Below are 12,815 nucleotides of genomic sequence, written 5' to 3'. Positions count from 1 at the left end.
TGCAAGACGATCTCTACACACGCAAGATCGGCATGAAACCACAGCCGACCGGCAGCGCCTCTTATGACAAGTTCTTACCAAAGTTCTGGACGCCCGAGGAGGACATCCACATTCAGAAGATCAGAATGGGCTCTAAGAGGAGACCATGGTACAAGAAGATGCAAGGGTTCAGGTGTGTCAAGTTGGAGCTTTACAAACTCTCCACTCATACCAACAGAAAGTACACTTCCTGCTTATGGCTTAATTTCTCCTCCAAAACTCCACCCGTGTTTCACTTTCATACCTGCATGTGATAATCACAGTGCTGGGCAGTAATGTCTGAATAGTGGCTTGTAAAAAACTGCCTGAAATATAGTCCTATTCTGTGCCAAAGTATACGCAAACTAAATATTTGGATCTTTCCTAAAATGCAAGTTGTTTCCACAAGGTGAGAATTGACAGCCTCCAGCCTCTAGATGGCAGTGTTTCCACATCAGCATATTCATTCACGTCTCCTTGACCCTCATTTCAATTACAACAGAAATATCACAGCTGAACAGCATTGTTTTACCGCCCAGCACGACATCTGACCTCAAAATGTAATCTCCTGGATGATCATGATTTCCCTTTCTTGATTTTCATTTCCTGTCATTTCCCTTCTCTGTTTCTGTCTGTCCCGTCGGCCTGTAGCGCTAAGAAGCCGGGCTCTTCCTCTGACGATTCCGACAGTGACGTCGGTCCTTGGCGCTCCTCTGGCCCCTCCCCCTCTGGCCCATCTCCCACTCACACCCGCACACACGAGGCCTCGGCTCACCCCTCCATTGTTGTGGGGAAAAGGTCCATACAGCTGCATGATTGTGACGGCCGGGAATGTTCTAGAGAAACCCAGATTATCAGCAGCTTCTAATGGAAATGCATTTTCAAACAGAGCAGCTTTGTAACCAACTAATCACGAGCTGTCTTACAGACACTAAAAAAAACGCCTCAAATTTCTGTGGGTGTAGCAATACATGGAGGAGGAGAAGTTCTAGGAATCATCTTCCAGGCTTGAGTGAAGGACTGAGCCCAGCCTCTGAAGACGACTGTAATTCTGAAAAAAAAAAATTCTGGGTTGACAAGCCACGAAAATAAGTTTGATCTGAACAATTTGAATCAAAAGAGGGTCATGTGCGACCGTTAGTCACCACAATAAGATCGATATCCTTCTCGAACAGGATGAAGGCAGTCACTCTCGATGGAATTATTATTAAGCTTCACTGAGAGGATGAGCTGGAGGTCTCATACATACTTAGAAAATAACTCATGGCCACCAAACAAAACGTGAAATTCATCTTAAGGGATTGTGTATTGTTACACCCTGCTATCGGCAAAACAATATTTCAAGTTTACAGCTTGATTATTAATCTCCTTCTTGCATCAAATATTGCCAGATTTTCCCTTCTGTTCTGGACCTGGCATGCACTCATCAGCCTTCTGTCCTCTCTCTTCCACCTGCTCTGCAGTACTCTCGTACAAGCACACACTCCCCCACAGCCCCCCAACATAGCCCCTCTGTTATTGCCGCCGCCTCTGGTGTTCGCCCCTGTGGACCCCACCTCTGGTCCCAGGCTGGTCAAATGTGAGAAGCGGCCCCTGCTCGGGCGCCAAGATCCCAGAGAGCCTCCGGATCCCATTGATTACGATAGCATCATCCCGGACCTGGAGAACGACGACATGTTTACGAGACGAACCCTGGCTTTCCAGTCCAACGAGAACCTGGTTCTGATGAAGATCCCTGTCAGACGACGTCTCTACTCGTCCGAGCCGCAGCTTAACATCATCACTCAGCGTCGAGCTGAGGCAGAGGAGGAAGAGTTCCCTGATATCGAGGAGGATGACGTCGTGTATCGTAAAGAGAAAACCCTGCAGGCTCAACAGCAGCGCCCTCTATCTGGCGCGCCTGACAACTACTACCCCATGCCCATCCCGGAACCCTGGGCGCTGCCCGACGACCTGAAAGCTCGACTACTGTGTCCACCGTGCCCACTGCCCCTTAAATCCACTGCAAACAAGGAGAACCATGTTGAGGACCATCCGAAGACGGATGACATGCTGATGCGCAAGCTTGGAGCTCAGACGGTCAATCAAACGGCGCCCTCTGTGCCAACTTCCTGTTGTGAGGGTGACCTGCAGAAGTGGCGGGAGATCCGAGAAGCGAGCCAGATCAGATACAAGAAGAAGCTTTTGGTGGAAAGACTTGCCGCTTTAAAGATGCTGAACTGACCGAGTCACAGTCTAAACAAACGACCGGTCACTTTGTGATAGTTTCGTTTGTTGTTGACTCAGATGTTGAGGTTGTTCGAGTGTGTGATCAGCTACACCAGCTGTGGTTCGGAATTTGAAAGTAAAATTTGTGTGTGAGCAAATATTTATGATTGTTTGTATGTGGCTTAACTGTACTGACTCTGACCTGCCGATGATGTGACTTACAGTAAATGAAGAATAAATGTAAGTTAAGCTATACTTGGAGTTTGTCTACATCAGACATTTCAAACTCATGGTTTGTGGGCCGCTTCTGGCCGGGCCCTGGCATCGTTTCACTTCTCATCGTGATGTCAGAATGGAATATACCGTGTTCATTTAAAGGATTGACAGACCACTTAAACGAATTTGCCACCAGCTAAGCTCTCAGTCTGTCTTTAAGAGCTGAAGTGATATTTGAAGTGATACAGTTTATTGTTTGGTGCATCTCGCTGCTGTGTTTCCAAGTTTGCTTGTGAAAATAAAGTCGTCGGTCGAAATGACCAAAGAGATGTATCTCTTGTAAGTGTGTGATGGAACAGCGTTTACTGGCCATTTGTTGACCTTCGCTGGCAGCTACAGTAAGTTCAGCCATGTTTTCCTCTGAAAAGAACTTCACACCGACGTAGGAGGATCAGAGTGCAGCAGCGTGAGACTGGAATAGGTTCAAGCCCGAGCCGAAGCCAAACATTGTCACCGAGGCGCTACAGTGTAATTAAATGTCCAAAGACTCTTGAAATTCCCCATCGGTCTGAGAGATGATAAAAGTTGTCTTGTAATACAAAGTTGTCGCATGAGCGGTCGAGCACAAGGCCCCCCATTCAGCCTGGGTTTAGTTCATGACCGTTTGTAAAGTCTGTTTCCAGCGATGGCAGTTTCCAGACACACCGCCGCTGTTTAGACGGATGACCTCGCACCTCACTGAATAACCATCGAGGGGGGTGTTTTCCTAGAAAGTCTTTACGACTCACCTTCACATGGACACTTCAAGCTTTCCACAGCATTCATTCTTAACTTCTGAAAGTCTGTGAGAAATGTTTGTCCTCTGCCAGAGCAGTAATATAAACAGTCACAGTGGTTCCATCTCACCAGGATGAAGTTAGTGCAGCTGCTTGCTCCATTGCCATGTGCTTTCCTTTCACAACCCAGCCTTCAATGATCATTAGCATTTGTTGACCAATTCTGTTTGCAATTGTGGTGCAGTATAGAGATGAGTGCCAGAGCATCACAGCAAGAGGGTTGTAGGTCTGACCTCAGCTTGAGGCAAGTCTTGTATCCTTTTGTGTGGAGTTTGTGTGCTGTTTTTACATTCCCTTGCTCGGTTGGGTTCCCTGCAGACACTCCGGTTTCCTCTCACAGAACACAATTATACATACAGAATTGGTGAGTGATCCCTATAGGGAGTCCATTCTCACTCCTAGCGATTGCCATGTTTATGCAGAGTTCAGCAATCTGTGTGGCTTTTTTGGTAGATGCTCTCGACCCATGTCCATAGATGCAGCTTCTGTGGGTGCCTTAAAGTGCTGGCTTTTTCTAATAACTAAGTGCTTACCTGCCAATTTTCTGCTGCTTTTTTAAAGTGAGTCACGACACCTGTAAGTTCCCGCCAAAATAACACCAACAGCGCCAATGTCTGTGGCATTTCTTGGTGGTCCAAAAGTTTTCTTTAGGTGAGGATGGTTGGCACTGATTGTTCCTACTTGGAATGTTACTCACAGTGCTGCACCCCAAGAGTTGAGCTCATGATCACACCAAATAGACTTATATTCCAAGAGCGGATCCTTAAGGAGTGTCAGTGCATGGCTCAAACCAAAGCTTTCTTTGCCTCAGGCCTTTGATCTGGTGCACCATGCCCTTTTATGTTGTCTGCAGGAGGTTGAGAAATGATTGTGTTGGAGTAGAAACAAACTTCAGTACAAATTAAAACCTTCTTTTGAGCAGAAAACCAAAAAATAAAATGAAATAAATAAACACAAAATCCAGAGAAAATGGATGGAAAGTTAATCCAATTCTTTTATGCTTTATGCTCAAGGGCTTTATGCTTAGGAACACAAAGGAGATTCTGTAGTTTGTTTGGCTTCATCAGCGGACATTTTTTGTGTGGGAACATCATAATAACACTCAGTCTGTGACCTGATGTATCAAGCACATACGGAAAGACAGACGATATTGTTAGGCTTTTTCTGTTGTTCCGATGGACCACTGAGGGCTTCATAATTCTCTTCCAGTTATTTAATGCCTCAGTAAAAAGTGTGTCACCGAAAAAGAAGGAAAGAGAACAAATGTTTTTGCCCTCAGGAGGAAAACCAATGTGGTGTTACGAGATAATGGCTAAGTATGCTAAACTTAGCCTCCAAGAAAAGTGTTGTCCCAAAGATCGTTTGATGTTCTATTTAATTTCTTGTCAAAACATCGTCAGTTACAGACTGTCCAATGATGCTAATTCTGTTTGGGAGCCTGTCATCTCTGGAGCTCTATCATCTTCATCTCCAAGTTTCTAAAAAACTCTTATCTGTATTCTTCAAAACCAAAGCTAAGAGTCTGTTTACCAGTTTTGAAGTGATCGACAGAAATGGAGGTAAGTTTTGTCATCAAGGTTTCACTCTGAGGCGGTGGTTTAAGAGTCGCCGGGGATTTTTGGGCTCTGTGCTCCATCATCACTTCTCATGGCAGATTCATATAAAGTTGTCTATGGTTCTCTCCCTGGTCTCCTAGACAACGGCACATGAGCGAGACTATCGACGGGTGAGTTGACATGGGCTTCCAGGAATGCGGCACAACATTCGCACCAGCCTCTTACAGTCACACCCGCTGGCCCTATTTTTTGGCTTTTGTGCTGCTGCTCTGCCTCTGTTGCTGCTAAACGCTGACACATGACATGCTGGGCTGGGAGTGAGTGAGTGAGTGAGGGAGGGGGCGGCGGGGCTCGCCACCATCTATTGACAAAGTGAAAAGGGTGACACAAAAGCAAAGCGGCCGATCATTGATCTTGACTGCGCTGAGTTTCAGTGGGTGTTGTGGCTGCTCGCACTCATCATGTCCTCAGAGAAATATCAGTCAGAGGTCAATGCTTGCAGGTGAGTGATGAAGTGCATGACTGTAAGGGCTGCATTTTGGTTTTCTTACTGACTGAGCTTTTATTGCTGCGTTGCAAACTAACCGTCATGGCAAGCAGAGTTTTGTGTGAGTCGCTACAGACTTGAATTTATTTTATTTTGTGCCTAACAAAAGCTGTATTTCCACAGAAGTAAATCCACCGGCGATATCCCGGTCAACCCCACAGTTCTACGCCAGACTCAGTTGGAGGAGCTCCAGAGGTATCGAGAGAAGATCAAGCAAAGTGAAGACAAGTGGCAAGATGTGAGTATAAGTTGACCATGACAGCCATATTCAAGTCAAAATTATCACTGTTAAAGTGTATATCAAGCAAGGAAAAACTGTTACCTTTTTATATTATTTATTTTTTCTTAGCTTTTTATTGCTACCATCAACTGTTTAGCGTTCACTGGGAGCTGTTCCAGAATTTCAGCCTGCCTCCTCGTCTCTCCCACTCACTTCATGCCATCTTCCCACATGAAAGTCTCCACTTATCTAAACCATGTGGCCTCCCAAGTCGCCTTCCACCCTGCCTGCACTCTCCTCGTCATCTCTGTCCATCACTGTTATCTCTAACTCATCTCTCTCATCTTCATGAGAAGATGCATAAAGGTTTGAAGCTCCTCCTTATTAGGTCACTTTACTTGCTAAAGGCGAGGAAAGAGAAAGTGGTTCAATGTTATTAAAAAATAGCATGAGTCAAACTCAAGGCCTGAGGGCCAAAGCTGGCCCCAGCAAGTCATTTCATGTGGCCTACGGGGTGGTTGGCTCAAAATAACGTCACTGGAGAGTGATGTTCATGTAGTGACCGATGAAAAGGCACATAAGCTAAGCTATAGAACGACACAATGACATTTTCAACGTCAGTTACGCTACAACAGGGGAATTGATCTGAAAAAAGGGAATTCGATGGAAAGTGAGTTGATGTTTGAGCTTGAATTTGTATGTAGGGGTGAGGTCATTAAGCTTGGAATTATAAGCCTCTGAAGCAGTCTCATTTTTTATTGTTCTCTTCTTTCTGTTGGCCACGAACCAAAACCTTTGTAGTGACATTTGAGTGAAAGTTCTGCTGGAAAATGAGGTGTGTTTTTAGCTTTGGGGTGCCCTCTACTGGCTGTCCTTTTATTCTCGTTGTTACTTGAAGGGCTGCTCGTTTTATTGACCTCGAAGTTGAAAACAGTTTAATATTCAATTGAATTGAATAATATTGTAGGACTAGCCTTTGTGTGAAGCCTTCTTTTACACGTGAAATGATGTAAATGATCGTTTAACGTGCTCTTTTTGCGAGTCTTTAAGCAGCATTTAGGTCACACAGTGCTCTATACACCGGGGACGTGAGCCGAGGAGGAGCCTGAGCTACACAAATAGAACACCTTCAACTGTCTGCCCCTTTTTTTTCTGGTCTTTTCTCCTCAACTTTCCAGTCGTACTCCCAGGAACATGACTGATCTGTTCGAGCTTTAGAGAAACATTCTGCTTTGGCTGCAGGACCTGAGCAAATGGAAGAGTCGACGCAGGAGCGTCAACTCGGATATCGTCAAGAAGAAAGAGGAGCGGGAGAAGATTGAGCAGATCACGTTCGGCGGGGAACACAGGAGGTCCAAGACCTTCAAGGAGATGCAAGAGCAGAGGTGAGTTGGCAAACAAGTGTTTAGAAGATGCAAAGGAAGCTCATGTAACACTCAGGAGAAAACAGCTATTCTTCTTTCTTACATTTAACTGCTCAAAGGAGAAGAGCTTACTTTCAACCGCCAGGTAAAGATTGCATGACACTTCTATGACATCAGAACAGTCTGTTTTTAAGTTTAAAAGTTTCATTCATTTATGTGTTTCCCATATACATTAATTCATCTTTGAGATTGTGACCTATTTTAATGCATGATAGAGGAGCAGATCTGATAGGTGGGCGGGGTTTGACGCAGGTGACCTACAGAAAACAAAATAATGCGACAACACTTTCCTCACTCATATTCCTGTAGAAGCAAGTCGGCCTCAGCATGGTCACCTGATGCTCTTTTCTGTGTGAGGATGAAGGTCCGACACTCACTCATTGTCACCTAACAACATTGAGGACGACCTATGTTTCCATCACGCTAGTTGACCCCATCACTTCTTGGGGTTGGAGTACAAAAACTCTAATTGTCACCCCCCCCCCCCTTTTTAATCTCCAGAGAGAACCGAAGAAATAATAGCATCGGCGGCCGTCTTTCATCGCTGTACACTGATGACGAAGAGGTGTTTGAGAAGCCCGTGACCTCCCCTCAACGCAGGTCCTTACCTCCGAGGAGCTTTACTATTGACACTCCCTACACGTCTGAGCCTGCTCAGAAGGAGGTGAAGCCGGTCTCTCCCAAAGCCACCAGCAGACGCTCGCTCACATCAAGCTCCGAGGACAGTGACACGGAGGAGACTCCCACACAGCTGCCCAGCGTCGCCGCACCAACCAGCAGACCCAGATCACCGTCACCCCAGCTGAGGAGTTCACAGACCACCAGGAACATTGAGGGGACCAGCACAACCATCAGCACTAGCACAGTCCTCTCCACACGCCCGGTGTTACGGGAGCAAGAGCCTCTGCGCCCGCTGCCCCGTCTGCAGACGGACTCAAGGGAGGCGCCCTCTTCTGGTTCTTTGTACAAACAGCAACCACAGAACAGCACGATGGAACCCAAACTTCCTGCCGCGTCTCGGGTTTCTGCCTCTCTCCCCAGGACATACCAGATAACAGACAGCGCACGGCTGGTCACACCAAGACCTTTTGGGATGCAGTCATCTCGCATCACGTCACTTCCTCGCACTTTTGGTGTAAGTATGCCGGCACAGTACTTTTACCACGCAGCTGGAATTAAAATATATATATATATATATATTTAGCAGGTGGACGACCCCAGCAAGCGTCTCAATGGCAACGCTGCCAAAAAGTCAACGGTGCCGAGCCGCTACCATCAGTACATGACTCCTGAAGATGAGGTCCAGTCTCCAAGCAGCTCGAGCAGTGAGGATGAGGAGGAGCAAGAGAAGAGCGCCACCAAGAGCATCTCACCTGCCCCACCACAGGCAGCTGTTGCTCCACTCAAAAAAGCCAGTGAGGTGCGACGTGAAATAATTGTGTGGACGAAGATCATTCAACGTGTGTTTGAACCAAAAGCTCACGCGTCTTGTCTTTGGTTTTAGGAGACTTGTCAGATGCGCATCAGCCTGAACCAGAAGCCCAACAGCAGTCGAGACTTCGGCTTTCATGCCGCCTGGGACTCCACAGGGGCCCGTGTCTCCTCCATCCAGCCAGGTACCAGCCAGACTGCCTGCGCTGTGACGAACTTGTGATGCCTTTTTCATTGTGGCTGCAGTATAGATGGGACAGTCAGTCCGACACCGCAGCACACTAATGTAGGACAGTCGCTATCTGGGTCAGATCTGCTGGGCCTCCACTTCCTGTCCCATTAATATGAAGCAAATAATGACACCGCAACTCGGCGCCACCAATCATTTAAGCTAGTGACCTGGGTATGACCCCTGGCCTCCTCCTAGTTTGAGCCCCTCACTAGAGATGCATCCAGGATACATCTTGACAAGCTGTCAGAGCCGTCCTTCTTTTGATGTGAGCCTGCAGTGGCTCTACGTTGAGTCTCTCCCGGATGCCCAAACTGCTCGTCCTACTTCTTACTGGGAGTCTGCTCTTACTCCACCTAATGGCTGGTGCTGACACAGTTGTTTTTTGTGATGCAGGCAGTCCTGCTGAGATCTTCCAGCTCCAGCCTGGAGACGAGGTCCTGACTGTCAACGGCCATCAGGTGGCAGAGATGAGCTACACAGACTGGAAGGCCAGCATGGAGGCGGCCCTGCAGGAGGGCAGTCTGGTCATGGACGTCCGCCGTCATGGCCAGAAGAGTGAGTCATGACAACAGTGTGTGTGTGCCACAGTGGTGGGTGTGTGTGTTTGATGAAAAGGTGAACGAGGCTCGCTCTCTTCATGTCGCGTTCATGGACTGACGCTCACGCCGCCTGCGCTGCTAAACAGCTTTGACACTTTAAATTGGTCCGTTAAGCGTTGAGAAATGGTCCATGAACAGTTGTGGCACGTGCCTCGATAAGACGTGTCACGTTTTCATGTCGTTTGCAGTGATGCTTTTTCCGTCAGTGTGGTTGTTTCTCTGGAATTTCTCACCTATAGAAACTAATACTACTCACATCTGTTGTGTTTTTCAGTTTCGGTGCAACAGGCTGACTTGCTAGTTTACATATTGCTGTTATTAAGAATATATTTTAAATATATATTTAAATATTTTTAATCAAAAAATAATTTATTTTCGTTTTATTTTCAAATTTTAAAAAAGTAAATTGGCAAACATGAGAAAGGAAGCAAGGAATTAACTGCAAAAAAAATCTTGAAAATAGTTTTAATTGCAGCATTATAACAAGGAAGAAATTAGATGGTAATGACATAAAAAATGGAAAAAAAAATAAAAATAGATGGAAAAACTCGATGCGAGTTTTAATCTAAATATGTGCAAAAAAGTAATTGTTATTAATGAACAATTGTTTAATATGAATTTCATATGTGGGATATTATTTATGTAGTCATAAATAATGCCCATGTTATTTATATGTCTATCAACTGTATTATATATGCTATGCTCAAACCTCCGCCAATCAAGAATCCTTTAAAAGATTCCTCGATCCAGACGGTGATCCGGATCAGTCCCAAAACTGGCTCAATTGTCATCCAAATGCATCCATAAACTTTTATTTTGAACAAACATGCCAAAGCCTTCAAAAAAACATAACCCATTGGTGGAGGTAATTGGAAAAAATGAAAGATTTGTACCAAAAAAATAGACTCATATTTATGTTCGTTCTTGAAAACATTAATAGAAAAAGAAATCAGGATGTGAAAAGAGGCTAAACAACATGATGACAAATGTAGATCATTAAAAATTAAATGTGTCACAGGGGTGGCTGCAGCGGGTAGAATCTGGTGCTGTAGTCATGAGCTTGTCACGGCCTGCTATGTCAAGTCTGCTTGGCTGGGGAAGGTGGTTTCTCTGCTCGCTAACTCAAATGTTGCTGCTAAAGGAAGAGTCAGACGTTAAAAGTTGTGGTTTGTTGTGCCGTATCACGTTGTCTGCACGCAGCCTGGGACAGAGACCAACCTTCCCCGCCATTTAAAAGCCATAAGACCATCAATCTCACCAGTTTGGAACATCCGATGCTTGTAGGTTTCCCAGACTCCAACGCCATCAACAGCCTGGATTTCACCTCCCGCATCTCCAGGGAGACGGCGTCGTCCACCTGGACCCCCTCCCACTCCGTTATTGTAAGAGATGTAATCGCCGTTTATGCTTCTACTCAGAGCTAATCACGCTGTATGTGCTGCAGGATGTGGCTTCAAACGGAGTTAATGGAGGTTTTCGTGATGATCCGGTGAACATGAGGAATAAAGGTAGGACTCCGTCACATACAGGACTTCTTGCTCCTCTGGTCAAAGCTGTTATTTGGACCTCAATAAATGTGTGCTTTACTGGTCACTGATCCTGTTTCCATCTCTTGTTTAGAATCAGAAACCATATCTTTGAAAAACTTAAAACGGCGCTCAGAGTTTTTTGAGAAAGGTAAAATGTGTGTCAACTGGCAGTTTGCTGATCATGTCCTCGTGCACGTGTCGGTGGCTGGTTTCTCTGTGCTCTCGTCTCGGGCCTGTCAAGTGCTGCGTCCTGTTTCTGCATGTCTCCTTCAGTCTCTGCATGTTCGTCCAGGTCATTCAAATCAGGCATCAGGACTTGGATATGGAAAACGTTTGCCATTTAGTGATGTTTGTTCACAGAACTCAGAACTGTTTTTGAAATCAAGTTGAAATTACCTCTCCATTATCAAGAATGCATACGTTTCCAAAGCCTTCCGCATCCGTGACGTGCAGTTGTTCTTTTGGTAGGTCGTTTTTAGCTCCCTGCCTCTCCCCAAACAACAGCATTTCCAGTTTGTACAAGTGTGCAGCTGAAGCTGTTACCCCAAACATATAGCATCTCTCTCTCCTCTATCATAGCACAACTGTTTATCACACATCGTAGCGCCTCTACTTTGACTTCACGTGTCCTCCGTTGTTTTGGTTGCCTAAATTGTGTTTGGTATTAACACAGGTTGCATGCATTCATGCCAGATTTTTTCTTGACTGTTTAAATGTGAACCATTTCACTGTATGGCCAACTCTTTGATCTTCAACTCTCACTGCCTCAGTCAGTTACAAAGGCTCTCTGGACCACGTCACCAACACAGCCCTCGAGCTTCCCTGTACTCCATATCAAGAGCCGAATTTGCTCTCTGCCCAAAAACATTCCTCTCCCCGCTTCACTCTTCACCCGCTGCATGCTGCTAATGTCTGCTTCTCACACTCTTCCGCAATTGATTTTCCCTAAGTTTTGGCCTGACAGGAAGAGCTATGGTCTCCCTAGCGATCGATAAGTGCTGCTGGATAAAATTGAGTCCTCTGCTCGATTGTAAGCATCAATTGTTGCTGTGGTTGTAAATGTCACTTTCTCTGACGAGTGGGCGCTTGACCTGAACCTAGCGGCTGAAACTTTAATAAGCCCGTCAGCGCTGTGTTGACATGGTAAATGGCCTGAAAGGTTAACTTGAATATTTATGCTGGGCTGAGCTCTCAGGGCTGATGATCTGTTTTGTCTTGTGCAGGGGGACCCGACTCTTCCATGCCTGAAGTAAGTAGCAATGTTAGCAAACGGGGGAGGCCTCGAATGACACAAGGGCAGCGTTAACCAGGCGGTCATAACGTTATGAGTCGTCATTTAAAGCTAGAGGAGTGACAACTGAGCTCCCTTTCCTCAGAGCTGTCCCATCTAAACGTCATCCACATTTAATCCCCTTAACTCAATCTGGCTTCTTTCGATGGAGAGGCATAGTGGTTCTACTCTGAGTCACTCCTGGAGGAATCAGCTTCCACCCTTGATCTAGCTAGTCGAGATGCAGGCTCATTTAACTTTCAGTTAGACCAGGTTTGTGGCGACAGGTGAGACCAAAGTTCGCCGCTAAAATCTTTCCATTTTGGCTGAGCTCTTTCTTCACCATGACAAACCTCCCGCCATCACTTAGAAATAAGACAGTGAGCCGCCGCTTTGGGAAGGATCTCATCTCCAGCCTGGTCAGGACTGTCCAACTGGACTCGACTGGGACTCCACCGAACCATAAATGGGCTTGTTTCTTACACAAATGAGGTCTGGCGGCCCAATGTCAGACATAGTTATGTTTTATATCTCATTGACTGTCTAAGGCTGAGACCAGTCAGGCCACATCTCATCATCACCATCTTGTCATTTTAGATCCCTGTACCTGCAATCACTCCATCCAGCCGCTGGTCTTGGGACCCAGAAGAGGAGCGCAGACGGCAGGAGAAATGGCAGAAGGAGCAAGAGCGCCTCCTGCAGGTACAGAAGGAAATTATTTCACTAACT

The 12,815-nt window shown here is 46.0% G+C and overlaps 2 protein-coding genes across 12 annotated transcripts in view; both read left to right on the top strand.

Annotated features, from left to right (window-relative positions):
- The window catches only part of LOC128765630 (LIM domain only protein 7-like), a 49,663-nt gene that overhangs the window by 29,111 nt on the left and 7,737 nt on the right, over nucleotides 1-12,815 (top strand). For 6 of the 11 annotated variants that reach the window (XM_053876499.1, XM_053876496.1, XM_053876497.1 and 3 more), the window contains 12 exons: nucleotides 4,968-5,004; nucleotides 5,505-5,619; nucleotides 6,844-6,986; nucleotides 7,527-8,160; nucleotides 8,230-8,445; nucleotides 8,530-8,641; nucleotides 9,082-9,243; nucleotides 10,488-10,669; nucleotides 10,732-10,795; nucleotides 10,908-10,964; nucleotides 12,040-12,065; nucleotides 12,684-12,788. In XM_053876499.1, coding sequence (XP_053732474.1) covers nucleotides 4,968-5,004; nucleotides 5,505-5,619; nucleotides 6,844-6,986; nucleotides 7,527-8,160; nucleotides 8,230-8,445; nucleotides 8,530-8,641; nucleotides 9,082-9,243; nucleotides 10,488-10,669; nucleotides 10,732-10,795; nucleotides 10,908-10,964; nucleotides 12,040-12,065; nucleotides 12,684-12,788 — 1,853 coding nt within the window. The remainder of the gene's footprint in view (nucleotides 1-4,967; nucleotides 5,005-5,504; nucleotides 5,620-6,843; nucleotides 6,987-7,526; nucleotides 8,161-8,229; nucleotides 8,446-8,529; nucleotides 8,642-9,081; nucleotides 9,244-10,487; nucleotides 10,670-10,731; nucleotides 10,796-10,907; nucleotides 10,965-12,039; nucleotides 12,066-12,683; nucleotides 12,789-12,815) is intronic. The other 5 variants (XM_053876498.1, XM_053876491.1, XM_053876495.1 and 2 more) reach the window with 4 other exon arrangements.
- On the top strand, nucleotides 1,275-4,942 carry LOC128765631 (LIM domain only protein 7-like). Its single transcript, XM_053876501.1, has one exon. It carries the CDS (start codon nucleotides 1,282-1,284, stop codon nucleotides 2,239-2,241), a length of 960 nt encoding a protein of 319 aa, XP_053732476.1. The 5' UTR covers nucleotides 1,275-1,281; the 3' UTR covers nucleotides 2,242-4,942.

This window comes from Synchiropus splendidus, chromosome 10, assembly GCF_027744825.2.
Source record: "Synchiropus splendidus isolate RoL2022-P1 chromosome 10, RoL_Sspl_1.0, whole genome shotgun sequence".
In the NCBI taxonomy this organism is placed as follows: domain Eukaryota; kingdom Metazoa; phylum Chordata; class Actinopteri; order Syngnathiformes; family Callionymidae; genus Synchiropus; species Synchiropus splendidus.
This window is presented reverse-complemented; position numbering and strand designations above follow the sequence as displayed.

What these genes read in the sequence shown, in the direction of transcription:
- LOC128765631 (XM_053876501.1), top strand. Translation starts at nt 1,282, where the DNA reads ATGGCCACCAAACAAAACGTGAAATTCATCTTAAGGGATTGTGTATTG.